The 27,901-nt window shown below is 40.7% G+C and overlaps 1 protein-coding gene across 11 annotated transcripts in view; it reads right to left on the bottom strand.

The window, feature by feature from the left end:
* Positions 1-554: 554 nt before the first annotated feature.
* FRS2 (fibroblast growth factor receptor substrate 2) overlaps positions 555-27,901 on the bottom strand; it is a 103,389-nt gene continuing 76,042 nt past the window's right edge. For all 11 annotated transcript variants that reach the window (XM_019493468.2, XM_019493473.2, XM_019493475.2 and 8 more), the window contains 6 exons: positions 18,345-18,451; positions 14,862-14,953; positions 12,135-12,321; positions 7,488-7,646; positions 6,503-6,666; positions 555-2,299 (listed from right to left, as the gene is read on the bottom strand). In XM_019493468.2, coding sequence (XP_019349013.1) covers positions 1,349-2,299; positions 6,503-6,666; positions 7,488-7,646; positions 12,135-12,321; positions 14,862-14,927 — 1,527 coding nt within the window. In that variant the 5' untranslated portion in view covers positions 14,928-14,953; positions 18,345-18,451 and the 3' untranslated portion in view covers positions 555-1,348. The remainder of the gene's footprint in view (positions 2,300-6,502; positions 6,667-7,487; positions 7,647-12,134; positions 12,322-14,861; positions 14,954-18,344; positions 18,452-27,901) is intronic.

Here is a 27,901-nt window from a genome sequence, read left to right as displayed (position 1 = left end):
CAGAGCAGCAATTAAGTCACTAATGCAACTGAATTAGCCAACTGCAAAAAGGAAAAATTAGTATTGCCCATAGATAATATTACCTCCAGGGAGTTTTCTATAAATTGTAAGTGATTTTCTCTAAAGCCAAGCAAGTATGCTACTGTCTCTAGATGCACATTGCTAGAAGGTAAAATTTGCTATATAAAATTACCAAGTCTAGTACCCTGCCTCCCGTGGTGATCTATGTCCAATGCTTCAGAGGAAGACAATAAATGAATAATATACCTTTCCAGTTGTGCAATAATGCATGCTGCTGGAGAGTTAGGACGTTCCTGCCAGACAAAACGAACGCAGAACATTAAAACACTGGACAAAGGCAACTCTGTAAGTATCTAATAGACCTTAAAGAGTTTCTCTTTGTCAATGAGTAGACCAAGACAAATGCACAAACAACCCTGAACAATAATTAAAGCTATATACAGAATTTTAACTTTTGTTAAATAAAAGACATTAATGGACAAGTCACAACAGACATCCCAAATGCTAAGAAGGGAAGGCAAGCAGAACTGAGATACTACAAAAAGAGCTTTAATATTCAACCAACCTGTGAACTCCTTCACAAACCTCTGATGAAATGAAAATTTTAAGACTACAGGAAACTTGCTTCTGTTACTTGGATACCTTTTTCTAGTGGAACAGCCTAAGACTGGTTTCAGATGCAATGACAGCTCTGACAAAGCGAGCCTCACAGACCCCTCAAATGTTACAGAATTTAAAACACACCTTTGGACATCTGAAGCTTTTTTGTCCACAGGATTTCAGAAAAATGAACTGACAGATACACAAGAAGGTGTAGTGTTCATATCCTTTAAGATGATACAAAATAGTCTGCATAAATCAAGCTGACTGAACAAGGAATTACTTATCTCATACTGGAGGCCACATGAATGAAGACTGAACATACAAATATTTACCTTGAAAGATTAGGCTTACCTGCTAAATGCACATATTAAGAGGTTTTATAAACTGTTATAAATGCCATTTAATGACTACAGGCACAGGGCCAGAATAGTGATAAATTCAAAACTGGCATGTCACTCCAACTCTAATCAGTTAAAGAGGCACTGTGAAAGGTGGCAGTGCTGCTATGCAGCAATTGCTACTACTGTAGAATGAAATAGTGTTAATTAATGAATACTTGCTCTACATTAATTCCCTTTAGTTAAACAAGCACATGAGTATTCAGAAAAAAAAAAATCTATTAGTCTATAAAAGGCGTTAGTGTTAAGAAATGCAAATAAAGTACTTGCATCTTCAATTTTATAAACTTCACAAAAGGTGCAAATGATTTAAACACTTCCCAGGCTCACATAGGCAGGTCAGTACTGTTATGTCTAGTTTTCCTAGAAGTACCATCATCTCGTGGCAGTGCTTTTTGCAAGCTTGACATAGCAGCAGTTCTTTCAATGTCTATCACAGCATACAGCTCTGTGCGCCTGGTTGGAGTTTGTGGAAGTGGAGTGGTAGGAGTTTTTGGAGTCTGAGGGTTGTCGGAGTCGCTACCACCTTCCAAGTCAACCTGTATGTAATTGAGCTGCCTGTGTTCTAAGCTTGGACGTCTAATATCAAAGTTAAAGACCGTTGGCGTACAGTCCCGACGTCGTGTTAATTCTATTTTATGAGCACTTGCTGGCACTGTTACATTCTCTGTATTTACATAGTTATGCATGGGATCTAGATTATTGTGGTAGCCATTCAGAGATGGAGTCTTTGGTCCTAAATTATCATCATCTTCTCTACTTAGCTTGCGAGCTTCCCAAACAGGAGGCAAAGATGGCAAGTTTTCATAGTTTAGTAATGCAGTTCTCCTTTGAGCAGAGTTGTTGATATTCTGGGTATCTGAGGTACTTGTTGATGTCAGACGACCTCTCCTGAGCCCTGAGGCACTAGGGATTGATAACCTATTTATATTTTCGTAAACCAATTTGTTACCAGAGGATGTTTCTCTGCGTTCGTCACTGTCGTACCCAGTGTCCCATTCAGTGTTGTTTGAACTGCTACCACTAACTTGGTCTCTCCCAAGTTGCTCCAGTTTTTCTCTCTCCATTAACTGTCTTTGAACAGGAGTTGGTCCTAAAACAAATTTGACTCCTTCAGGCTCCAGAAGAACCTGAGCATCTCTTTCATCGCTACAATTTGGATCTTCTCTTGACTTGCTTGTTTCTGTATTAGAAAGCTTTGATTCTAGTGGGGCATGCACACTTGATCTGTTTTTTCTTTCATCTTGTACACCGGTAGTGTTGACATACGTGTGCACCTGTGAAGGACAAGTTCAAAGGTTAATTACCTTTATTTATTTGTTTGCCTGTTTTAATTTTTTAACGGGTTCAATTCCTTAAAGGCTCTTGACTTCGTATTCTTGGGGTTCAGAGAACAGCAGATTTCTAATGAGGACAACTGTTTGTGAGGAAATGAGTTATGAACATAAAAGACCTACCTGTCAGATTGTGCTGACTGCACAACTTTTGCTTAAGGATTCTTTTTTATGGTTTGCTGCAGGTGCCCAAAGGTGCCCAGAGTAGGTTATAAGAATCCTTTGTATATCATAAATTATTAATAACTTTGTTCCTATGCTCAATTTGAGCCATTCCACACGTGTGTGGCAGGATGCATGATTTTGGAATGAGAGATCAGATCCCAATTTCACCCTACTTGCCAATGCAATCATAATCCTTGGCTCCCCCTGCACCAGCAAGTGGAAAGCCAGGTGCCCAACAATCAAATGATTATCAGCTGGCTCCAGGACGGCATCTAGGTTTGATCAGCTCAGTCAGCTGGCTCAGGAGCACAATGGGACTCCAACTGGTCCCAGTATAGTTTCTTCTGGCTAACAATCAGCTGAAGGTTGGCTGGATTGAGACCACACATGGGGTGGTTGGAGACCCTGGTGCAGTCCTAATCCTGCTACACATTTAATTTAAGATGCAATGGAAACCCACCACAAGCATCACACATTTTGCGTAATATTTTTGTGGCTGGTTGCCCTTTTTGTACTGCCCAAATGGCAGTAAAGGGCAGCTGGATCACGCCAGAGAATTTGTTCCACAGTAGAAACTGCACCTTCCCTCAAAGAATTTTCAGTTTAATAATAAGAGGTTACACTGGTATGTTAAAATACTTGGTTCAGACTTAAAAAGGACATAAACTTTAGCAACAAAGGTACTTTGGGAGACCCAAATCTGATCTCTTATTAGACCGACTAAAATAGCTGGCAAAATTCTTCTTTGTAAGCTTTCGTGTACAAACACCCTTCATCAGGCTGAGGAAGTGTCTGTGGTTGGTCTGTGCTCTTCCTGGATGGAATAGAATAAAAGCAAGAGGCCAGTCTGCCCATCAGTGAAAATGCAAACTGAGGTAGTCAACAGGTGAGAAACAGGTGGCGGGGGTGGGGGAGAGAAGGGGAATGTAGACCTGGTGCTAAAAATATAGCTGGTAAATACTAGAGAGGTTACCTGGGGTACCAGATGTTAGGCAGGTTATAATGCACCATAAATCCAATGTCTATATCTAGTCCATTTTTTGTATCTAGTAGGTTGATGAAATGAAGGTCATAGGCTCATCAACAAAAGGTGTTTTGTACATTCCCTTTGAGGTTTAGAACAGAGATTGGAGAGAGAGTGGTTTTCTTCTGAGAAATGTGGCCCCACAGGTATTCTTGGGTATTCTTGTCTTTGATAGATTTATGGTGCACATTCATTCTGGTACACAGTTGTTGCTTGGTTTCTCCTACATATTTTCCATCAGGTCATTTAGTGCACTGGAATGAGATGTATTACATTTCTGGAGGTGCAGGTGTAAAATCCAGGAACAGTGATGGCTCTGTTGTGGGGTGTAGTTATTGTAGGGGTGGTGGAGATATGTTGGCAGGTTTTACATTCTTATCATGGCATGGTCTGGATACATTTGGTGCATCTTGGGCTGTAGAAGTTTGCTTCTGGTGGTGAGGTTGGCAAGGTTCAGTTCTTGTTTAAAGGCTAGGATGGGTGGTTCTAGGAAATCTCTTTAAGAATTGGGCCTTCTAGTATGGCTTGCAATTGTTTGAGGATTTTCCACATAGGTTTCAGGGAAGGATGATAGGTCATAACTAGTGGTATGTAATTCATGGGGGGTTTCTTTCCATACTGCAGCAAATCTTCACATGGTATCTGGGTGGCTTTTTCAAAAGTGCAATCTCTCTCTCTGGAGGAATGTCCTTGTTCAGTGAAATCCCTTTTGAGATTTGAGAGGCAATGATCACGCATGTTCTCCTCAGTGCAAATTCAGTGGTATCAGAGGGCTTGGCTGTATATTACAGCTTTCTTGGTGTGTTTAGAGCAACTGCTGGTTCTATGCATCTATGTATGTTAGTCCATAGGTTTCTGGTAGGCATTTACAAAACATCTCCCCTGCGCCCCCCCCACCCCGTTTCTCATCCATTGACTGCTTCAATTTGCATTTTCACTGATAGGCACTCTCGCACACTGGCCTCTGGTTTCTATTCTATTCCATCCAGGAAGAGCATAGACCAACTGCAGATGCTTCCTCAACCTGACGAAGGCTGTTTGTATTCAAAAGCTTGCAAAGAAGAATTTTTCCAACTATTTTAGTTGGTCTAATTAAAGATATCTGATTTAGCCAAAGAAGTTTGCCTGCCAGAGTTCTTTACTGATATACAAAAGGGAACTTGAAATCACAACTGCACTAGTTAGATAAGGGCCTGCAAACCAAAATCAGCTGTGCAGTCCTGCATTACTCATGTAGCACCCACTCACAAAAGAGTTTCCCTGACCATGGGATGGAAAGGAGTTACAGACCCAAGCAGAAGTGGTCCTGGCCAGCCTAGAAGCGGGGGGTACTTTTGGTGCGAGGGCGCAATGTCGGTATAGAAGTAATCACCCTGAAGGATGAAAACACTGATCTTTCATGCTTTAGAAATGATAGTGACGAATATTACCAACTTAAGCATGAGGCTATGGATAAAGGAGCTGAGCTTTAAGTCAAATATGCGCTGCTATCTCCCATTCCTTTTTGGAATCCAAGCAATAACTGTTGCTTTGAAATATAGCTTCAATTCAACTTCTTCCCTTGAGTGAAGACAAACTTCCTCTATTACCCCAAGAGCTAATAGGGAGACATCTTATCACTTCAGGGATCCCTTGAGAAAAACTCACATCCCTCCAACATAGAAAGAACTGTGTCCATGTAACCATGGTTGTCTTCCAAGCTGAAGAGGTCTCCTTGTCAGGCTCTTCCTGGAACTGAAGCTGCAAATATGCTGCAAAATAGTAGTGCAAACAATTCTCAAGTGTCGCAGGTGATTCTCTGTCCTGGACATCACCAGAGCAGTCTCTATGGAACCAGAAGTCAGTGCTGCATCTTCAATACTAATGCACTGCCAAGCTCTATCATCAGGATCTTCACAGGACTGTGCAAAGTCTGGGAACAGGTGGGATGGGCAAGTGGTGAAAACTGTAGGCTGGCAAAGCCTCAGGATGGGGACCTTTCTCTGGAACCGTCTTAAGGTCTGTGCTTAACACAGGAAGAGGAAAATTGCTTCCTCAACAGGAAGTGGTATCCTACAAGGTTTTGCACCCTTAAAGCTGAGGCTGATTCTGTGGACTTTCCTGAGGAGGCAGACCTGGAAATCCTGGCCTCATGCTCCTTACTAGAACAGGTATTGAGACGCACTTAATATGCCCATCCATTGAAGGCACAGCTTCACTGCAACATGGTCACTGTCTAAATCCTAGAGACTTGGGAGGCACCACAGTGATGGACAAGAAATAGGAGGGAATAAAAACATACTGAGAAGAGGGAAAAGGAAAAATTGCAAAGATGTGATATAACAGGGAAGACATAGCATCACACAGTAGCCCATGTGGCGTGGGCTAAAGGAAATCCAAGGTCTTCAAGAGAACAGAGATCAGGAAAAATTAGAAAGTTCCAAAAAAAGGTGTGTGTTTAAGGGTTGGGATGGTGAAAACCTGGTTAGGGTAAAAATATAACAGCTAAATTGACAGTAGTGGGCTTTTCATAAGGCTGTAAACCAAATGCTATCTGAGCTGACTACAGAAAGTTCCATCTTGAGGCAAGGCAATTGAGAGAAACTGAGAAGTTTGAAAGCATGCTTAAGTCCTTTAGGCACTCAGTGTGGTACAGAAAGAGATGTCAGGCACACGTGCTGTACAGATAGTGCTACAGCCAAAAGTCTTAGCTAAAGTGTAAGATGCATGGGCACTCAAAGGACAAGTTATTTTGTTCCAGAGATGCATCCTACAATAGTAACAGCTTAAGATGATACCACATACTGCATTCTAAGATAGCACAACATATGCAGATTATGTATGGATCAGAAAGAGATCTTTCACTCATGGAGAAAGCATCAGGAAAATTAAGTGCAAATATGAATTTAGAGGATTAATATATGAGAAGTAAAATTAATGGTGGACCCAAAATGTTTGAAATAAAAACATGTACTTACTTGTTCCTCTGCTACAAGCAATGGATGTGTTGATTCTTCACCTACTGAGGGGAGCCGTGCACTTCCTACAGAAGGATGTCTGCTGGAAGGGTGTGAAGAAGCATCTCCAAAGGAGGGATGCCTGGGATATCCATTAGGTAAACTTTGTGCATTGAAACCAGGAGCTGATTTAAAAGAGAGAGAGAGAGAGAGAGAGAGAGAGATCCATTAGAAAGATGGTACTCACAGTAACTTCATGTGCATGAATTAGATGTCTTCTTTTCTCTTTCTAAAGTGCTTTGTACACTGACTGTTATCAAAATATGTAAATTAACAAATTCCGAACATTTATAAGACCAAGCATCTGCCTGGAAAAAAGGCACCACTCAATTGGAATGGACTCACTATTTACTTGTGAACAAAATTATTACAAGCAATTTTTCATTCCCACCAAAAGATAATGAGAAGTAGCATCACTGATTTAAAGGGAGATGGAATTAGAATCAACATGTATTTTCTTAACTTCATTGCAAGCTGTACCATCTGCGCAGGAGAGAGAGAAAGAGGCACCACACACAATGAAAACTTAACATAAAAATGCCATGAACAAGGAATTTTCAAAATTACCTTGTATTGTTTGCCATCATATTTATTATAAAGGTTATCTGAATGAAATGCAAAAGATGCATCAAATTCCAGCCTAAAAATACGGTACGCAAAATATTGCCTCAAATTATTTCATATGAGAAACAAAAAAAACAAGTCAACTGTTTTTTCCAGAAGATTTTAATCTTTCCTTTTCAAACTGCCAAACTGTTGCAATTTTCTAGATAACATAGGGATGTCAAGATATTTCTGTGATGTGTCTAAATACAGAAGCATCTACTTTTGCACACAATATACTTTTAACCAGTTAGCAGCATGCACACAGACACCCAAATCAAATTTGAAAAGTTAGATGCTGTTACATTCAGAAGTTGTACTCTGATAGAAGAACCATGCTTACTGGTAGGTGTTCGAGGGGTTCTTGGAGCTTCCAACTCAGTTTGATGATAATTCCTTTCTACTACTGGTTCTTCTACTACGTTTATACTATTATTCTGCATGATTTCTTGCAGCATATTAAATAGATCTTCTGCACGAGCACACTTAAAGGCAAAGATTCCTATAAACAAAACAAAAACATTTTAAACCCTTTTGTGAAAACAATCATCTTGGAAAATTAGTACATAAAAACCATAACAACTGAGCAGGACTCTCTTTAATGAATACCTGTTAAAGGAATAAATATGTTAAAGAAATGTTTTGTGCACCAACATACAAAAATACAGTTATCACCTTTTAAAGGTATACCTAGTAACTGAGTAAATTTCCAATACACCAAATGGTAGATTGGGGGGGGAGGGAGAGGAGTGGGGTGGGGAGGAGTGGTCTAAAGAAAACAAATTGTTAAAATTTAAGGGTGCTAAAACAAAGGGAAAGGCATATGTCATGAAACAGCAATGCCTTTAACTGAATTCTGATAAGAAGTCGACCTGTTATAACAATACAACTTTGGTGTTTCATGGTTATATCTTATCAGTCTTTTAAATCAAGTTATCATGAAAATGCCTGCACAATAGGAAAGAAGGGTTTTGACATAGGGTACTATCCAGGTTCTTAAAGAAGGTTAAGAAGAAGGGCTAGAAGACAGGTTGTATGAAATAGACAGCAAACAAACCAATTTTTCAGTCTTAGGGATAGACACAAAATACAAAGTTGGCAGCAATACCTGTATTTTACTTGAGCATTGTGCCACTTTGCCTTCGAACAGCAGAGGGAGCCCAACTTACCATCACTAGCAAAGAGACAACCAGAGAAGTTGCAGCTTTGGGTTATTCTTCCATTGAAAGCATTAAGTTAAAGTTGATATTCTTGTTAAAAGAAGAGCGTGTATGTGCTTTTGCTCTTTAAAATAACTGGGTTACTTCTAAAAATGCTCTTTATCTACAACTACCTATATGTTAATATAATCCTGAAGCGTAATTATGTTCACATATTATATAAGCAACTAGTTATAAGTGAAGTTCATTTTCTGAATGCCACTGAAGAGTTACAGATCAAAAGTATGGTTGCAGCTTATAGACTGTATTATACTCTCTGTAGTCTAACAGTTCTTCTGTGAAACTTCATACTGAGAACCTTAAAACTGACGTTTTGCCCCCTGAATTATAAATGCTTAAGAAAACTTAACAGTGTTTTTGAGAAATCCAGTTTGCTTTTCTTTCATCAAAAATGTTCTACTCCCAAATTAAAATTATTCCAAATATGAATACTTAAGTTGAATACACAGTGAAAAGGGAACCAAAATCAAGACTGCTCCATCGATTTCTCAAATGCTTTCAAAGCTAAAATCATACTGTGATTAGGTCAAACTATCAAAAACAAATGTTCTCCATTCAAACCTTCCCCCTGCCCCAAATTCTCTTCCCTAAGATAAGTTAGCAAAATAGTCAAAGTTTGTCCATGATTATTTCTATAACCAGAACAGAAACCATCCTAGTTTTGAAATACCTTTGAATTCAGAGGGACAAAGAATCTGACTATACCATCTTGGATTTTAGGAATTGAGGGAAAAGATAGGAGACAGTACTTTGCACCGTACCCCCTAATGTCTAACATAAGCAGTTTAAGTTTCTTTAGGTGCAGTGCTGTACAGAAAAGAGACAGCATAGAACAAGTATTTTCTGTCCCCCCACTTCCATTTTCCTGATATTCCCTGCCTCTTATATTAGGTAAGAAAGGTAAAAAGCAGTTGCTGTTGCATACACTGCAGGCTTAATAACTCGCCTTCAAACTGTAATTTTTACAGATGCACAATTAGACTTTAGGAAAATGCTTTAGTGCTGGTCATTCACCAAAGGAAAAATAACCTTGAAATCAGTACTTCCAGTTGAATTTCATCAGTATCGTAATACATTTAAAAAATATTAAGGGAAAAACTGAACAAGCAAAATCATTTTTAAAAACTGTGTCTTCTTTAAAAGAAGTCCTATTCATTTCCCCCTAGAATTCTTATTTTTCAACAAAGGAAGAATACAGCATGAAGCGCACACACTGTAACATTTACAAAAAATTAAGTTCTTAATTACTATTTATATGCATGTATACTTTTAGTGCCAGCCAACCTGGTTAAAAATGACCACCAAACTAACCATAGGGGAGCTGAATTTAAATGACTGAAAGCCATTCCCTAAAATGCTTTAAATTGTACAAGAGCTGTTTTATATTTAAAACTTTTGACTTCTAGAAATACGTTTGGTGCTTATATTTGTTAGGTTGCAACTTTTAAAAACACGGGGTAAACAAATTACTTATTAATTTCCAAAAAACAAAACAAAGTAACCCTAGCTTTATTTATCTTTTTAATTGTTCATTTCTCTCAATTCTTACAATGAAGACCAAATTGAAGGTAAATCAGTTTTTCTTCTGTGAGAGTCAGATTTGCTCTCATGTTTTTAGCATGGCAGTGTTTAGGGTGCACATGCTGAAGAAAAATACTTGTTTAAAACAATGATTCTCATCTCTGTACACTGGAGTTGCATTGTGCAAATATACTGTTTACACATTATCAATATCAATCACAAAAAAGTGAGTACACACAACTCAGCAAGGTCAAAAGCACAGTACAAGATGAACAATGGATAACTACAATTACTTTTACGTTAAAAAACAACACTTTTTAAAGTCAAGTTAATTAACACATCAAGCCAGATCCTTGGTCCTAGTCTGGCAGCTTCAGCTGTACTGAAGGGAGAGCTCACATCTCTTGAAACAGTGGGTGCATTTATATGTGCGCTTTACTGTGGAGTAGATTAATTAACTCTGCAGTAAAGCATCACACTTTATACATGCAGTGGTATTAGGGCACAGTAAACTAATTACCTCCACCATAAGATAGTACTTTCCCCAACAGTACTGTTTTATGGTGGAATACTTTACTGTGTCAAAATGCACACGTAGATGCTGATCAGGGCTGTATGCTGCATCTGGTCAGTCCAGCAAGCCAGGGACTTGTGCTGCCCTGGCTCAAATTGCTGCTGTTTACTCCAGCTTGAACCACTCCAGAGTTTATTGTGTCACATTAACTGCATGTGTAGATGTACCCAAAGTAAGCCCATTTCTTGCATCCCTGCTCTGGAGGGATGCACATGGGCAGGGAAGGGCAAGAGGGAGCAGGGGCAGGAAGGAAAACCAAGGAACAACATAGTACTTGGCCCAGGCCTTGGCCAGTGTTGGTGTCCCTCTAGTGCTGTGGTTTTCAATCTTTTTTAGGCTCTCAGCACCCTTCCTTAACGTCTTTGAATTGAGCAGCATTCTATTTCAATAACTAATTTATTTACTGCAGCACTTATCTCCTGGCACAGGGGTGTACATGGGGTGGGGGGGAAGGAGCAAGTACTTAGCTCCTCACAAAGCAGCAGGGCAGGGACAATCATGTGCTTACCTCCTTGAACTGGAGGCCAGCATGATTAAGCCTGCACTTAGCTCCTCACACATGGGAGGGGGGAGGAGTGAGCATTTAGCTCCCAACACAGGGGCCAGCAGGGACAAGCATGAGCTTACCTCCTTGCACTGGAGCTAGGCAGAGAGGAGCCTAAATTTACCTGGTATAAGGGCTGGGCACAGAAGAGCGACAGCTTAATCTCCTTGCACCCTGCGGCACCCTCAAAAACAGATTTTGCAGCAACCCTATTGAGAACCACTACCGTAGTGACTGGTGCAGTGAATGTAATTTAGAACCATCCATAGATCCTTTCACAGAAAGCCAATTTGACCCTGCCAAATCAGCTCAGGATTTGGAGAATGGAAAGGTAGCCAGAGCTGTCTTTTTATTTCAGCAGCACGAACAATTAACTCAGTGAAACCAAAAAACAAGTTCTTTCCATTTAAAACGTGATGATAATGGAATATATGTCACTGGTGTTTGACTTTTGTTTTAAAAATTAAAAAAATAAGGTATTTGTAGTGCCTGGTGGGGGGAAGGGGGGAATGTATGTTTTAAATACCATGCTTAAAATGAGTACCTGATTATACAAACACTTAGATCTGTTCTTTCTTTTTCCATTTACCTGTCTTCATAACAGTTGTATGATTTAGTGATTGAATTCAATAATAAAGTAATTTTTGTTAGTTCTTAAGATATTTGATATGGCTTCTGAGACCTCCATGTCACAGGTTTTCTCCTCCAAAACAGCAAAATTCCAGGCCACCACTCCAGAGTCAGGAGAGCTGGATAGATCCCTCAACAGAACTCATCAAAACAGTTCCTAAATTTAGGAGTGGTATCAACATATGTAAACCTAAAGTACCTCAAGTCTGACTACTCCAGGAACCAGAAGTTTCCCAGTGTCCTCATTTTACATATGGGAGACAATCGGTTATGAGGCAACTAAGTATACTCTACTTAAAGTGTAGCCATTTACCAGAACATCTTGTAAAGGGCATTTACTTTTTCTACACATACCCATTGTGCCCCACCCCAAGAATCTACACACGTGGTTCAAAGAAAACAAACCGAATCCCACATAAATTATTTTACAGTCCTGCTCTTAGGAAGGCAAACCTGAGCAAGCTGAATTTAATTTGCTTTTCCCATCTATAGTCTACATACCTTGTCCAGTCTGACATCGTCGACCACTTTCAAAAGAGAAGAGATTTGAATCATAGCCATAGCGACGGAGACAGAGGTAGTGCCATTTTACAGAGTCACGTTTACGGGTGTATAAAATTAGTTCTGTATCTGTAAGTTCCATTATGCCAGAACCCAGTTCATTACCATCATCATCCACATTAATGACCTATAAAAAAAATATTTTTTTTTGAGTACCTATACTAATATCTTCTTGCGTTATTATTCTTACACCACATCTCTTAACATTTCAGAAAACAAAACATGTTTATAAGAGCAAGTCAAAAAGTCCCAATTCTCTAGAAGAGTATTTTCCCCTTAAAATAACCCAAGAAGCGTGTGTTTAAAAGCCATGGGAGACAGGGGAGGATGAACCCTTCTTTAACGTGACTGACAGGAGAAATTTGAGCCTGAAATGGTCTACTGAATAAATCAGGACTGCATTTGTAATATACATAACTTAAATAAATAAATACTACATAACTCTCTTCCCTTCTATCACTGTATCCTTTGAGGATCCCTCTTTATCCCCAATGTAACTTGGGCACTGTCAACACTTATTCCCCTAGAACAGCACTTCTCAACCTTTTTAGACTTAAGGTCTCTGCATTAGACTTAAAGCACTCCTTGGAATATGACAGCTCTCACTTTTCACTCATTTTTTTACTGAAGTAATAGAGCAATTCTTCTGTTGCTCTGTTACTCAGAAAGACCAAAACAAGTCAGAAAGTTTTTAAACATTATGAATTCTGATTTGAAATCTCTGGATTTACTTTGTGAATGAATCATGGTTGCATACCTAACAACGATAACATTGTGTGACACCCCGCAGCACCCTGGTTGAGAATCACTGCCTAAGTAATACTTCCACTTTTAGGGCATATTTACTCACTCTGGGGATAGGGATGGGAGTGGAGATGGGTGGCTCTTTAATAAGAGCAGCTCTCAGGGGGCCACTCCAATTAAAGTGCCTGCAGTGTCTTGTGTATTCAGAATCCAGCACTTCAAAATGGATTGCTAATTGTTTGAATAGCACGATTAATTGAGTCTGCTCCGACAAACTGTAGTTGGAGCAGAAGTACCTTATGTCTACAGGCACCCTCAGTGTCTTTTGTCCTTTAGTTCTTATGCAACAGATTCGTGGTATCTATTCTATGGTATTTATTATTTCTGCTCATTAGAGAGGCACACTCATATTAAAATCTGATCTATATTAAAAGAGTTAGTATTAATTTAATCTGCTTTGAGGTCCAGGCCAATTTTGGGGGGCTAAGTGAGAGATCTATACAAACAATAAAAGAACTACCTCTATGGGCAAAGAGAGAAAAACTCCACACAAAATAAACCAAGAGCTAAATTAAGAAAACTTTTGATCTTTCTTTAAAGATGAACCTGTAACAACAGTTTTCAAAAGATTCCAGACATTAAAACGATATTAAAATTCACAGCATCTTTTAAAGTTGATTGCAAGAGTAAGCGATCAATCATGGTGAAAGAGCTGCATTCCGCTCCAGTATCAAGATTTATCTGCACTTACTGGGTTCTGCTGGTTGACTGCAGCCATCACTGCCAAATTGTCTGAGAATGCAGACATACTTATTTCCAGCAGCTGCACACATTTCCACTGCAGCAGAAGCATTACTAGACTGCAAAGTGCACCCTGTGAAAGCACCAACTGCCAAAGAGACTGCTTAAGACAGCAGGGCATGCAGGAGTGTACACACATCTGCTGGCAGCAGGATGGTGGTAGAAGCTCACTCTCTCTCATGCGACTCTCCTGCTGTAGAGGATCTTTGAGTGTGGATGCATTAGAGGTCTGACTAGGCTGGAAAGCCAAAATTGACTCCTGTGTGGCTGTGCAAAGCCAAGCTACCGAAGTCAAAGGGATTAACGGTAGTATCATACAAAAAGGGACCTCCAGAGGTCACCTAGTCCAGGGATCAGCAAACTTCACCCCAGGGACTGGACCCAGGCCACAATAAGTCCCACCTGGCACAGAGAAATTAGTCTCACAGAGCTGTGCTTTGCCACACTGCCCCTTCACATTGCAGTGATCCCCTCTGCTGCAGAGATCACTGCCTGCAGCATCTGAACTCAGAGTGAGTGGAGGGCAGGGCAGACACTTTCGGCCTGGGTCATAAACTCTAGACCCTGCCAGCAAAAGGCTAGCAACTAGTGACCTAAACCAACCCTCTGCCTGAGGCAGGACCATCCCTATCCAAACCATCCCATACAAATCCTTGTCTAACCTATTATTAAAACTACAGTCAATCCTAACACACACGTCACAGCACCCAAATTCAATGCATGCATAAATATTTATGGACTTAAAACATCTAGAAATTCTTTGAATGTGATGAGTCATGAAAATATATCAATGTACAGCAAGTGATCCCCCAAAGGCTACATTGTACATCGATATGGATCTTTTGTTTAAATAACGATATATTTTTTAGGTTGTGTAAGACAGGGGTTTTTACCCTACTGAAAGGCCAAAGGTTTATGAATCTCCACTGTAACTGAAAACCAGGCCTGATAACGGACTCCCCCAAAGGGGTGTCTAGTCATACATACTGGTGAGTCTGATAGCTTCATTTTTGTGTGCTTTGCGCACATTTTTCACTCAAAGTTTTATCTCTGGGTCTTGTTTTTCTAGGGTAAAAAAACCCAACAAAACAGTCTACACACCATATAAAGTCAATGGCTTACCTTAAACTTGTTTCGATGGTTATCTGGGACAGTTTCTTTATCTGGACAGCTACAACAGCTACCCATGACTTCTTTAAAAGACCATGTGATCGCTGAAGTTAAAAAAAAAAAAAGATCATTTACTTGGGGGAAGGAAACATTACAATACCTACTAACTCTAGGTATTTCAGTAGCATGACAATTAAACAGATTTGGTTGTAGGATTACAAATCTTTATGATTCATTTTGCAGCAGTCAAGTTATTGAAAAATGGTAAAGACTACTTTTCACATTTTGAAATATTTATTTCCTTAAGATTTTACTCCAAGAAAATTCTCCTCTTACAAATCATTGACTGCCAAAAGTTACATTTGTGGTAGCTTCCAAATAGATCTATTCAAGTTATGAACTAGAATCCAGTAGTAACACTTGGAAAAATAGTTCTTGGGCAAGATCCTCACCCCTTCTCCAACCCTTTTACACCAGGTAGAAGGGTGATGAAAATCATTCATGCCACTAAGTCCCAGCTCTGGGACATGTGCCACAACACACACACAGTGAAAGATGGCCTTAATGACGTCCTAACAGAAGCTGGTTGTAGGGGGATTAGTAGGGCAACATCGTAACCCTGAAGATAGTTCTAGAAGACTGCTTTAACTTAGATTCCAAGCAGAAGTTACATCAGAGATCTTTCCAGCCCTAAAGGATCCTAGTATTGGGAATACTTGTGAAATTACAACACAGCATCTCATCCTTTTTATTTTAAAAACAAATAAATACATAAAAATAGCTATTTAATAGGGGTGTGCGAAGCGGGCCCTATTTGATTCGGATTCAGCCTGAATCAGGGACAGTGATTCGATCCATTCATTCGGATCACTGTCCCCGATTCAATTCAGCCAAATCTGAAAAGTTGATGCTGATTCAGAGAATCAGCGATTCAGACACAGACACAGCTTTCATAGTTTCATAGTTGGCAGGGTCAGAAGGGACCTGAGCAGATCTTCAAGTCCGACTCCCTGCCAAGCCTTAAGTGTTTTTTTTTGTTTTTTTTTTTACATACCTCAAGGTACCAGCGCAGCTCGTGAATGCTGTGATGCTGGGGCGCATGAAGCACCCCACTGTGATGCTGGGGCACATGGAGTGCCTCACAGGAGTGCAGGGGGGCCCTCCATGTGCTTGGCAGCAAACCCGGAATTGGACCAGAAGTACTTCTGGTCCAGTGCCAGGTCTGCTGGGGAGCATGCGCCCCCCCCACCCCTCTTCGGCTCAGCAGTCGGCCATGGGTGGGACCCCAGGTGCCCCCACCAGATCCAGGAGGCACCAGCCGCTGAGCCAGGGGGCTGCAGGGGAGCCCCCCCAGCGTGCTATCCAGCAGACCTGAAAGTGGACTGGATGTGCTTCTGGGCCACTTCCAGGTCTGCTGCCGAGCACGCTGGGCAGCTCCCCGCGCTTCTATGGGACACTCCATGCGCCCCAACATCGCAGCATTCACGAGCCACCTGCTACCTAGAAGTTTGTAGAAAAAATGTTTAAAGCTGCATCTGTGTCCGAATCACCTAATCTTTCCGATTTGATCCGGAGAAATTAAAGGGTCTCCCAATTTGATTTGGATTCGCAGATTCGGCCACAAAATCTGCTTAGTATCCAACTGAGTCCACAGAACTGAAAAGGATAATTTAACAGGAAGCCTTTTGACAGAAATAAATTTAACAAGTCAGACAATTTGGGAAGTACAGAGAGGAGCCACCAGTCAAAAACACATACTTCTCTCTGGTCTCACTAATGGTTACAATTTAAAGCAATTTTACTCAAACTAAAAGAATGACTGCATTTTTGTTATTGTTCTGAAGAGAAAGACATATTGTTTTCTTTCAAATGATAAAGAGGAAACTTGGATTCTCTTTTGGTCAATCCAGTTAATTCTTACTATTAAACTGTTGGCCAGACAGTCCTCTTACCTTTTTCAATCTCTCTCACTCCTCCACCCCTCCCATATCCCACTTTTACTAGAGCAGGGGTGTCAATATCCCATGCTGGATCTGGACTCTGGGGTTCTTCATGGGTCAGGTCCAGCCTGGGGCAGTAGCAGATATGACACAGGGAATGAGGTGACAACAGATCTGGCTCAAGGAACAGAGCATGGGGCATCATCAACAGGTCCAGTAGTGAAGGCAGTAGGGCAAGTGCATGGGCCAAACAGCTGCTTGCTACAGTGGTAGAGAGAGGCCCAATCTCCCATCCTGCCAGCAGAGGGGAATCTAGCCAAGTTTTTTTTTTTCTTTTTAAACTTCCTGCCTTTAAAAGCCCCACCATAAAAACTCCCCCCGTACAGTTATGGTTCAGGTGTGTTTCCCTCTAGTCCAATGGTTGGCAATGTTTTCCAGCAGCGAGCTAGAATGGTCCATCTCTGATCCAAGGTGGGCCAATGCCATGGTGCTAGAACCCAGCTGCCATCATGCCTCCTTCTTGCCCCCTGGCTGCAGCATAGCATGGGAAGGCTCCCATCACCCAGCCATGGTTTAGTGCAGGCTAAAGTCTTGCTACTGAATGCCAAAGTCCCAGCTCTGCAGGTTAGATCCAATGACTCCAAGGGCTGGATCCAGCCTACAGGCATAGGTTGCCAACTTCTGCGCTAGTCCATTGATGGTGTTCTTCATTTATTCTGATAAAATATTGTTTAAAGCAGAAGTGGCAACAAGGAGCTGTAGAACATTAAAGTTAATATGCATAAACACATTTGTAGACAAGGTTCTCAAACTGTGGTCTGCAGCACTTCTACAGTTATAAAGTGGAAAACTCTGGTAGTATTCAAGAAGAGATAGCTGTGGTTGGATAAAGCTCAGTCTTGGGACATCCAGCAATATTTGCTCAAGCTGAAGACAGAACTAAGCAGCAGCATGCATTGATGAATTCACAGTATTTCTTTGGTGCAAACATAATTATAATCCAATGTGATAGCTTGGGGGTTGAAAACCTACAGACCCTTGGGTTGGATCTGAATTGCCAAAAGATTTAATCCAGCCCACAAAGTCAGCAGGATCAGTGGCAATTTAGCGGTGGTGAAACCAATGACAGCAATAACAGCCAGATTATAAGTGGTGGCCCACCTTTGGGCCGAGCTCCATTAATTTAGCTCACCACACCTAAAAGGTTGCTGAATCTTGCGTTAGACTGTTCAGAACTGGGGTGCCAGCAAACTTGGAAGACAAAATCAAATTGTAAAGCGACTCAGGAAAATTAACAAGAGACCCAGCAGTTAAAATTTGACATGACATCTCAAGAAGAGATAATAAACAGATACACAAACCAGAAGAAAAGGAATGTAATCAAATAAACAGAAGATTTTTTTTCTTTCCTCCTTAATATCCTGCGATTACTGCTTTACGTAACCATGCACTACAAAGATGCTTCGGGGAATGTATGGCACCAAAGTGAGAAAAGGATAGGCAGAAGATATGGCAGAAGTCAGAGAACTGGTGAAACTAAATTGAATTCACTCACCTAGATTTGGCCATTAATATTCCTAGCCTCTGTTGCAGCATCAGGACTTCTGTCATACTTCAAAATGTCATGCTGTCTCTTCACATGAGCAACCACTGGATCTAAAACTGAAAACGAGAAAAAATAATACTTGGCATGTCTTTCTTATACTCTTCTTTTTCAGACACTGACGCACATACACACAGGCAACACTGTATTTGCAGATGGTTTTATTTTAGAGGTAGTATAAATTTTCATTCAGAGTTTTGTATACCGGCCCAAACAATTTTCAAGATTTTATAGGTGTCATGACCTTGTGGATGTTTATAGGAAGCTACTTGCAAGTGAAAGAGGACATATTGGAAAAAGCCCAAATCTGCTGGTTTAAGAAGTTATCAAGTGGACAATGGAGGTTGGCATCATTAATCAGCTGGAGACAGGATCCAATTTCAAGAATGAATCAAAGAAGGCTGGGGGCAAACCACAAAGGACCTTGAAAGTGAAGACAAGCAGGTTATGATTAATGTGTCAATGAAGGGGGAACAAGCAGAAGGAATACACTGATATTATCCTAAATATTCTCTAGGATAAGATTTATTTTTGTTGTCCTGTGCAGGCATTCCATTTGTCTCATAAAAGCTGGGGAATCAAGGAGCTGTACACTTGGTGCCTTTCCCCGCATCTAGGTAGATGGAAAGTGGAAAGAGTGGGTGAGCTCCCCTGATGTAACCCAACCAGCAGGAACTGTTAGCAGTGGACTTCCCTCCTAATGACAGGTAAGAGTATAAAAGGTATTGTGAATGACCTTATTATTCAATACCAGTAGAGGTATTCATGCATACCACGGAATATCCCACTTCTAACTAGTCAATCTCTGATGCTTCGGAAGAAGGTAGAAAACCTACAGAAGAAATTTGCAACATGAGGAGGGAAATTCTTGCCTGGCTCCGACAAAAAAACCTGAAGGATAAAAATACGATACACACTGTAAGCACATGGAGATCAAGGGGCAGGGATGAAGTAAGGACAGAGCCTGATCCAAAAAGATTCTTTACAAAAATGTGAGCAAGATTTTTGGCGAGTGTGTCACACATTAGCCCCACAACCTCCCCAAGTGTCACCCAGTCTTGTTCCCTTACCTGATGTGCTGCTCTACTTTCTGCTTCCTGCCCTATGCTCCCTGGGCAAACTGCTGCTTTTTCTCCTCCTTGCTATGTGCTCTCTGCTTGACCTGATGCTCTGCTTTCTGCTCCCTGCCTCATCTGCCACTGTGCTGCCTCCCCAGTCTGTCATGTGTCACACAGAGAGGCCATCTATGGCACCCATGTTGCAGGTTGGCCACACGTTTTACAGCTACCTGAAACTAACCTTCCTTATGTGTACACAGACTACAGAATCTGTATAATCTCAGTTAAAGCATGTCCTTGAAAAGAAACCTGCCTCAAGGAGTCCTAGCTAAGCCAATGCTACTATTCCCATTGCTAAAAACCTCATGAATATTGAAAGCCCTTTTCTCTCAGGAAACTGCATCTCACCTTGAGACCAAACTCTCTAGCATTATCCACTGCCATTGGATACTGCCATGCAGTATCAGCAGGGTCAAGAGCCCCAAACCAGATAGCTCCCAAATCCGTTCACATGAAAGCAGCTACTTAAGAAAATCACGTCTCTTTCAACCTCCTCACGGAGACATCAAGAAATCAAACAACCCAAAGCCGCATACTACCAGCAAATTTTCACCTCCTACCCTGTCATACAATTTTTTTCATGAACTTATCAAGTTCCAGCTTGAAACAAATTTTATACCTTGCCCCTGACTACCCTGTTTGTAAGGTAGTTCCAAAAATGTTGCTCCGCTTCAAATTTCCAATCCAAATGCATTCATGATCAATTTACATCCATATTACCCTGTACTAGAATTATACTTTAATTTACTTCAGTTGTCATTCCCCCAATCATCATATCAGCCCTTCTCTGCACCAATTAGGTGAATCTTTTTTGAACATCAGCAACCAGAAACATATACAATATTCTAAACGATGACCTTTTGATGCTTATACAATGGTACCAATACTTCACTGGAATAATATCTACCCTGATGCATCCTAGAAGCACATTATCCTTTTTACAGCTCATGCTAATTCAATAAACCCCAAACCCCGTTCTTCTGTCACCTCTAGTTGTTCAACCTAGTAGTTTCTACTTATAACAAAATTTCTTATTAGTCTCTAAATAAAATGAAATAAGACTACAATTGCAAAGTTATTTATTTGTACTATTCCACACCAGAAGGTCATCTAATTCTTCCTAGAAGAAAATCAAGTCCTACTCAGTATTGGCAACACCCCCCAACTTGTCATCCACAAATTTCATTAGCACATATGTAGTTTCTGCACTAAGGTGCTTAATGAAAATTTTAAACAGGATTGGTCACAACATCAATCCCTGAGGAAACCTCTAGTAACTTTTCTGCATCCCGATAGCTACAGTGGAGACTACACTGAGTTACACTGGGTAGTTAACTCATATCCACCTTACAGTTCTTGTATTAACCTCTAATTCTCCACCTTAAAAATAATTTTCTGAAAGAGACCCTATCAAAAGCTTTGATTAAAACTAGGTAGACCAAGCCCACTGCATTTTTCTCATCTACAAAGTTTGCTATCTTATCAAAGATACTAGGTTAGTCTGACACAAACTACTTTTGATAAAGCCGTGTTGCATTTTATCCCATTTTCCATTTATTCCTATGTCCTTGATTATGTTTTCCTTTAAAATCTGTTCTAAAAATCTGCATAGTACTGAGGTCAAGTTAATGGGTATGTCATCACTTAAGCTTTTTTTTTTTTTTTTTTTTTTTAAATATAGGTAACATGTTTACTATTCCCTAGTCAATACGGCACTCCTCAAATTAGCAGCCTTGCTACTAGATGAGTGCTTATACTAGCTTATCTTATTCTAGTCTGGAAAACAAAATAAGTATAGGGTATAAAGCACTGTTATACCATTATAATTGTATTCAAACCAGCACTTCACCTTCTTTAACTTTACTAGCATATTTGCAGTAGCAAAATGCGTTTCTACACTAAAAAAAGAAAAAAATAGCCTCCCTTATAGTTCCATCCTGAGGGCAGTTGGGAACCTAGAGAAAGATCTTCTTCAAACATATATCATTTTCCATGTGGTGTTTGGGATGCTTATTAATAAAAGAAAATGTGTTAACCATGTAGGGTAGCTTAAACTAACACATTTCTCCCAACTTTAGTGGCCTAACATGATAAATTTAGATGAACTCAAACTATAAAAGGCTTTTAAAAAAATAGGTAATAAACTCGTTTATAGTCTCTACACTAACCACTCCTGCTCCCCCCCCCTTCTCCCCCCCCCCATCTTTTTTTAGAAGGTAAAGGGGGAGAGGGAGAAAACCTGCAAGCAACAACATGGCACTCCAACAGCTTGTTTTAAATTGCAGCTTAGTGGGTTTTTGTTTAAGTACTGGCTAAATGAGCTATTTACTCTTTGGGATTTTCTTAAATCTCCCAACCTTGCAAAATATTTACACAAACTCATATATACACAGATAGGGAGACATTCCCACAGACTCAACCCTAAATTTTAATCCCTTTGGCTATGTCCATACTAGCAAATTTAGGACAAATAATTCACCATTCTTGCAGCATCTCTGGTGGTAGGAAGAGGGGAAGGGGAAGGGGGGTGGAGGGATTCCTCCCCTCCTTATGACAAAATCATTAACATGGGAGAACCCAAGCTAAAAACCTAAAAAAAAGTCCAGAAACACTGGTGTTTACCTCAAATCAAAATGTGAAAACTACAGGCTACTTTGTATTCACTAGGATTAGAGCCTAGCGAACCTTAACTTTCATCACTGGTACCACAGTGCAGCAGCAAAGACAAGTTAAGCTAAATCCATCAACAGTCAGTGATGCACTGAGGCTAAATCCAGAAGAGTAACCTTAACTTTTGCTAAGGGGGAGGTGCTTAACCTCCTTGTGCAGGCTGGAGCAATGGCATGGGTTGCCACAGCCTCAATACAAGCTCCCCCAATACAGGATGCAGAAGTAATGTAGACTCAGTGGGGGCTGCCATTCTGGTGCCCCTTTGAATTGCCACCCAGGGTTGGTGACCAAGTCAGTGCCCCCACCCCAAGTTACGGTTGGCTAAATCAGAAGTGTGCATAGGCACAGAAATTCAAAAGTGTGCATAGGCACAGAGATTTTATTACTAAGTTATTTAAAATATTCTAGGTGGAAAATATTTACTGCAATTGCACTGATGGTAGAAATACGAGCATTGGGTTTTTTTGTTGTTCTTTTAAAGACAGGTATATGTCAACAGAGCCAAATTCAAATCTTACTCCTCTCTATCAATGAAAATACAGTAGAACCAGGTGAAAGTTGCAGAGGCAACTTTAAAAGTAGCATTTCCTATATTTCAAGTGCTTGACTTTGCAACCTGAACGTGAATGTGTTTGTTTTGGGAGGAGAACAGGAAGTAGACTTTGTACATAAGAGAGCATACATGCATATATCCATCCATCCATCCATGTGGAAAATAAAGACAACTGAAGGAAGAGGGTAGATTAAAAAAAAAAGGGAAAAATTCTCTTTAGCCCCACCCTAAGTTCTCTTCTCAAAAAGTTGACCAAGGATTGGGTTACCACATTTTTTTCCCAAAATTCAATAGCTACGACATTAGTAGTTTATTTTTTCCGGACCCCCAGTTTTCTGAGGAACTAGTAGTCATGTGATTAAAACACTGTCCACTTTGCCAAGAACACTATTTCTTACTTCACAAAAATAGGTTTGGCAGATTTCTGATATTTAAATATCCATTTGATAGCTTGACCACCGCTAAGATAAATACACTTGCACTATTATTTCTCCCTAGAACATTCTAAATGCAACAATTTAGACGATCACATCTCCTTCTAAGCCTTAAAATTAAAGTGCCCACATCTCCCCTGCTCCCAAACTCTGGTTTTTGTTTAATGTATACTATTTTGCTTAACCCTGAAACCTGGAATTACAAAACAGAGCTACTCTGCACTTTATCTTTTAATTATTTTAAATTTTTAACAGCAGCATTTAGAAGTCAAATTCTGTAATGAAAAGCCATCTTTCATTTGTGTATAAACTTCACCAGAGCCAAAAAATGACATGACCATGACAGGACTTAACAAAGTTATACTTAAAAAAAATATTTAGAAATACTGCTAGGATTATAAAACAATGACCAGAGGGTGACACTAACAATGCAGGTATATAAATGCAAGAAGTACGGGGAATAAACCAGATGAGCTGGAAGCTGCAGCCTGTGAAGAGAGCTACAATCCAACTGACATCACCAAGACCTGGTGGGAGAGCTGTTATGACTGGAGTGTCAACATAAAAGGTTACACTGTTTCAGAAGGACAAGGTTGGGAAAAAAGGTGGTGGTATTGCCTTGTATGTCAAACACACACTTGTTTTCTGGTTCAGGAGGATGATGACAGCAAAGCAAAATGCATTTGGGTGAAGATGAATGATGAAAGATTCAGCTCCGATATAATGGTGATGATTTATTACAGATCACCTAATAGGAAGAAGAGGTGGATAAAGCACTCTTTAGGCAAGTGACAAGTCTACGCACAAGCTATGAGATGGTACTGATGGGACACTTGAATTTCCTGGACATCTGATGGAAGAACAATGCAGCCAAACCTAAAATGCCAAGCCAGTTCCTAACTTAAAACAACTTTCTCTTCCACAAAGTGAAAGATACAACTAGGGAATCATCTATCTTGGATCTTGCCCTGACCAAACAGGGAAGAACTGGTGGAAGATGTGAAGGTGATGGGTAACTTGTGAGGAAGCGATCATAATGCAATAGAATTCCAGATTCTGAGACAGGGAAAGCATGACGTCAGCAAAATTAGAACATTATATTTCCAAAAACATGAAATTCATCCAGCTCAAGGAGCTAACAGCCATGGTGTCATGGCAAGGCAGATTAAAGGATAAAAGCACCCAGGAAGGCTGGGAGCTTCTAAGGGGCACAGTATTAGAAGCCCAAGAAAAAAAAAAACTGTCCTGACCTGACAAGCACAAGAATGGCAAGAGATTAACATGGTTGTACAAGGAATTTCTAAAATGCCACAGATGCAAAAACCCACAAATATTATCACTCTCTCCACACACGCTTACCAAAACTGAAAAATCTGTCCGTTCTAAAGGCCTAAATTTCTGACCAGAAAAATACCCTAATAAAATACTTCAATGTGGAGAACTAGAAGAATTCTTCCGACACCTGTGCCTCGAAGAATATTTCCACGACCAAACTGAAGCCACTCCCAACAACAACTCATCCTCCTCTGACAACATTCAGGAAAGGATCAACGCCAAAAAGCCCCCAAAAACATCAGATTGGACACCTCACAGTGGATGAAACCCTAACCTTGACCGCTACATTGACTGCTTCAGGGAAAGAATGAACAATGAAATAATCAGCAACACGCACCACCACAACAACCTCTCTCTACCAGAGAAAAAGGCCATAGAATCTCTACGATGTAACCACCAAATAGTAATAAAACCAGCAGATAAAGGAGGAGCCATAGTCATCCTAAACCATGAAGATTACATAAAGGAAGCCAAGAGACACTTCTCTGACACCACCTACTACAAAGAAGTACAAAAAGATCCTACTCCCCTTTTCACCAAAAAAACTCAACAATACCATCAAATCATTTCCATCAAGACTACAAGAAAAACTACAGACCTTGATCCCCCCGCTACCTAACCTGGGGACTTTTTACATGCTCCCTAAAATCCACAAACAAGGGAACCCTGGCAGACCTATCATATCCAACCATGGGACCCTAACTGAGGAAATATCAGGTTTTGTTGAATCAATCCTAAAACCGATTGTCACCCACAGAGCAAGTTTTGTACAAGACAATACAGACTTTCTACGGAAACTTAAAAACATAGACCACCTTCCCAGCAACACACTCCTAGCCGCCATGGATGTTACCAGCCTATATACCAACATCCCACACCACGATGGCATCCACGCCTGCCTTACATGTATCTACAGGAACAAGATTACAACTCAGAATACAGACCTAAAGATATTACTGACCTTATACACTTCATCCTCACACACAACAATTTCACTTTTAATAATCAACACTTCCTCCAGATGATGGGAACAGCTATGGGCACTAAAATGGCCCCACAGTATGCCAACCTTTTTATGAACCACCTGGAAGAAGACTTCCTTAAGAACTGTACCATCAAACCCTTGCTATACTTAAGATATATCGATGACATCATCATTTGGACTGAAAACCTACAATCTCTGATTGAGTTCCATCAGAAATTCAACAATCACCATCCCTCCATCCAACTTTCTCTAGAATACTCCAGCACCAGCATCTCCTTTTTAGACACGATGATCAGTATCCAGAATGATAAAATACAGACCACGTTATACAAGAAACCCACAAACCAACATACATATCTGCACAGAACCAGCAATCACCCTAAACACACCAAAAAAGCTGTGATATACAGCCAATCCCTCAGATACCACCACATTTGTACTGAAGAGAACACCCGGGATTGCCACCTCACCAATCTTAAAAAGGCTTTCACCCAACAAGGATACTCCTCCAGACATAGATCGCATGTTTGAAAGAGCAACCCCGGATACCACGTGAAGAACTGCTGCAGTACAGGAAAAAAAACCCCCACAAATCGTACACCGCTGGTTATGACATATCACCCCTCCCTTGAACCTGTACAAAAAATCCTCAAACAATTGCAACCCATACTAGAAAGCGACCCTATTCTTAAAAAGATCTTCCCAGAGCCATCCATCCTAGCCTTCAAACAAGCACGAACCTCGCTAACCTCATCACCAGAAGCAAACTTCTTCAAGCCCAGAACACACCAAAAGGATCCAGACCATGCCATGACAAGAAATGCAAAACCTGCCAACACATCTCCACCACCCCCACTATTACTACACCCCACAACAGAGCCATCAGCATCCCTGGATCTTACAGCTGCACCTCCAGAAATGTAATATACCTCATCCAATGCACCAAATGCCCCAATGGAAAATATGTAGGAGAGACCAAACAACAACTGCTCACCAGAATGAACGCACACCGGAAATCTATCAAAGACAGAAATACCCAATTACCGGTGGGGGCACATTTCTCACAAGAAAACCACTCTCTCTCCAATCTCTCAGTCCTGATCCTCAAAGGAAACTTACACAACACTTCCCAGAGACGAGCCTATGAACTCCACTTCATCAACCTCCTGGATACTAAAAATCATGGACTAAATATAGACATTGGATTTATGACACATTATAATCTGCCTGACAACGGACTCCCCAGCCCAGCCTCTGGCTTCTTTACTTTTCATTCCATCCAGGAAGAGCACACACCAACTGCTGAAACTTCCTCAGGCTGACGAAGGGTTTTGAACCGAAAGCTTGCTTAATAACTATTCTCCAACTATTTGGGTTGGTCTAATGAAAGATATCAGATTCACCCAAGAAACCTTGTCTGTCAGATGCAAAAAGGCAGGTATACTGTTACTCTAGATCACAGAGTCCATAGCTTTGGTTGTGTTACTTACGTTAAAAAAGTTGTGCATGCTCTATAATGTTCAGGATCAGTAGGTTCAAGAAGGTCTGAACTTTTGAACAATGTCCCAACTTAAGAGTTTTGAGCATTCCCAGTTGGTGCACAAGTGACAACCAGGTTCTGGGGCAAAAACTGAGAGAGACGTGACATTTACCTCCTGAGGTGATTAACATCATGACTGAATGAAGCTTAAAAGATATATCTGTGTATTAAAGGAATGATTGACAAATGTACCTGTGGGTCAAAGGAATGATTCGCATAAGTCTTAAGAGTATGATTGGTACAGAAAAGTGGTGTGACTACAAGTCTATTAAAGAACCTAAGCCTGAGCTTCTGTGCACAAGTACAATTGTGTGCGAGAGGGTAATGGTGAGTGTAAGTGTGAGATTTATAGACTGTAGGATGGAAGGAACCACGGAAGATCATTGGGTCCAGTCCCCCTGCACCAAGCAGGAAAGACAACTGGGGTCAAGTGATCCCAGCAAGGTGACCGTCTAGTCTCCTCCTGAAGATCTCGAGGGTAGGTGATTGCACCACCTCTGGAAGGAGCTTATTCCATAGTCTGAACAGCCTATCTGTGAAGAAGTTTTTCCTAATATTGAGCTTTAAGCGGTCTTCCATGAGTTTATGACCATTGCTCCTGGTTTTCCCAAGGGTGCCCTGGTGAACAGTTGTTCACCGAGCCTTTGATGTACGTCCCAGATGTAGTGGTAAGCTGCTACAAGTCCCCTCTCAGCCTTCTCTTTTTCAGGCTGAAGAGTCCCAGAGCCTCAGCCTTACCTCATACAGCTTGCTGTGCAAGTCTCTGATCATATGGGTGGCCCCTCTCTGGACTCTGTTGAGCTTTTCCATGTCCTTGTTGAAGTGGGGCGCCCAGAACTGGATGCAGTACTCCATCTGCGGTCACACCAATGAC

The sequence above is a fragment of the Alligator mississippiensis genome, chromosome 4 (genome assembly GCF_030867095.1).
Source record: "Alligator mississippiensis isolate rAllMis1 chromosome 4, rAllMis1, whole genome shotgun sequence".
NCBI classification, from domain to species: Eukaryota; Metazoa; Chordata; order Crocodylia; family Alligatoridae; genus Alligator; species Alligator mississippiensis.
This window is presented reverse-complemented; position numbering and strand designations above follow the sequence as displayed.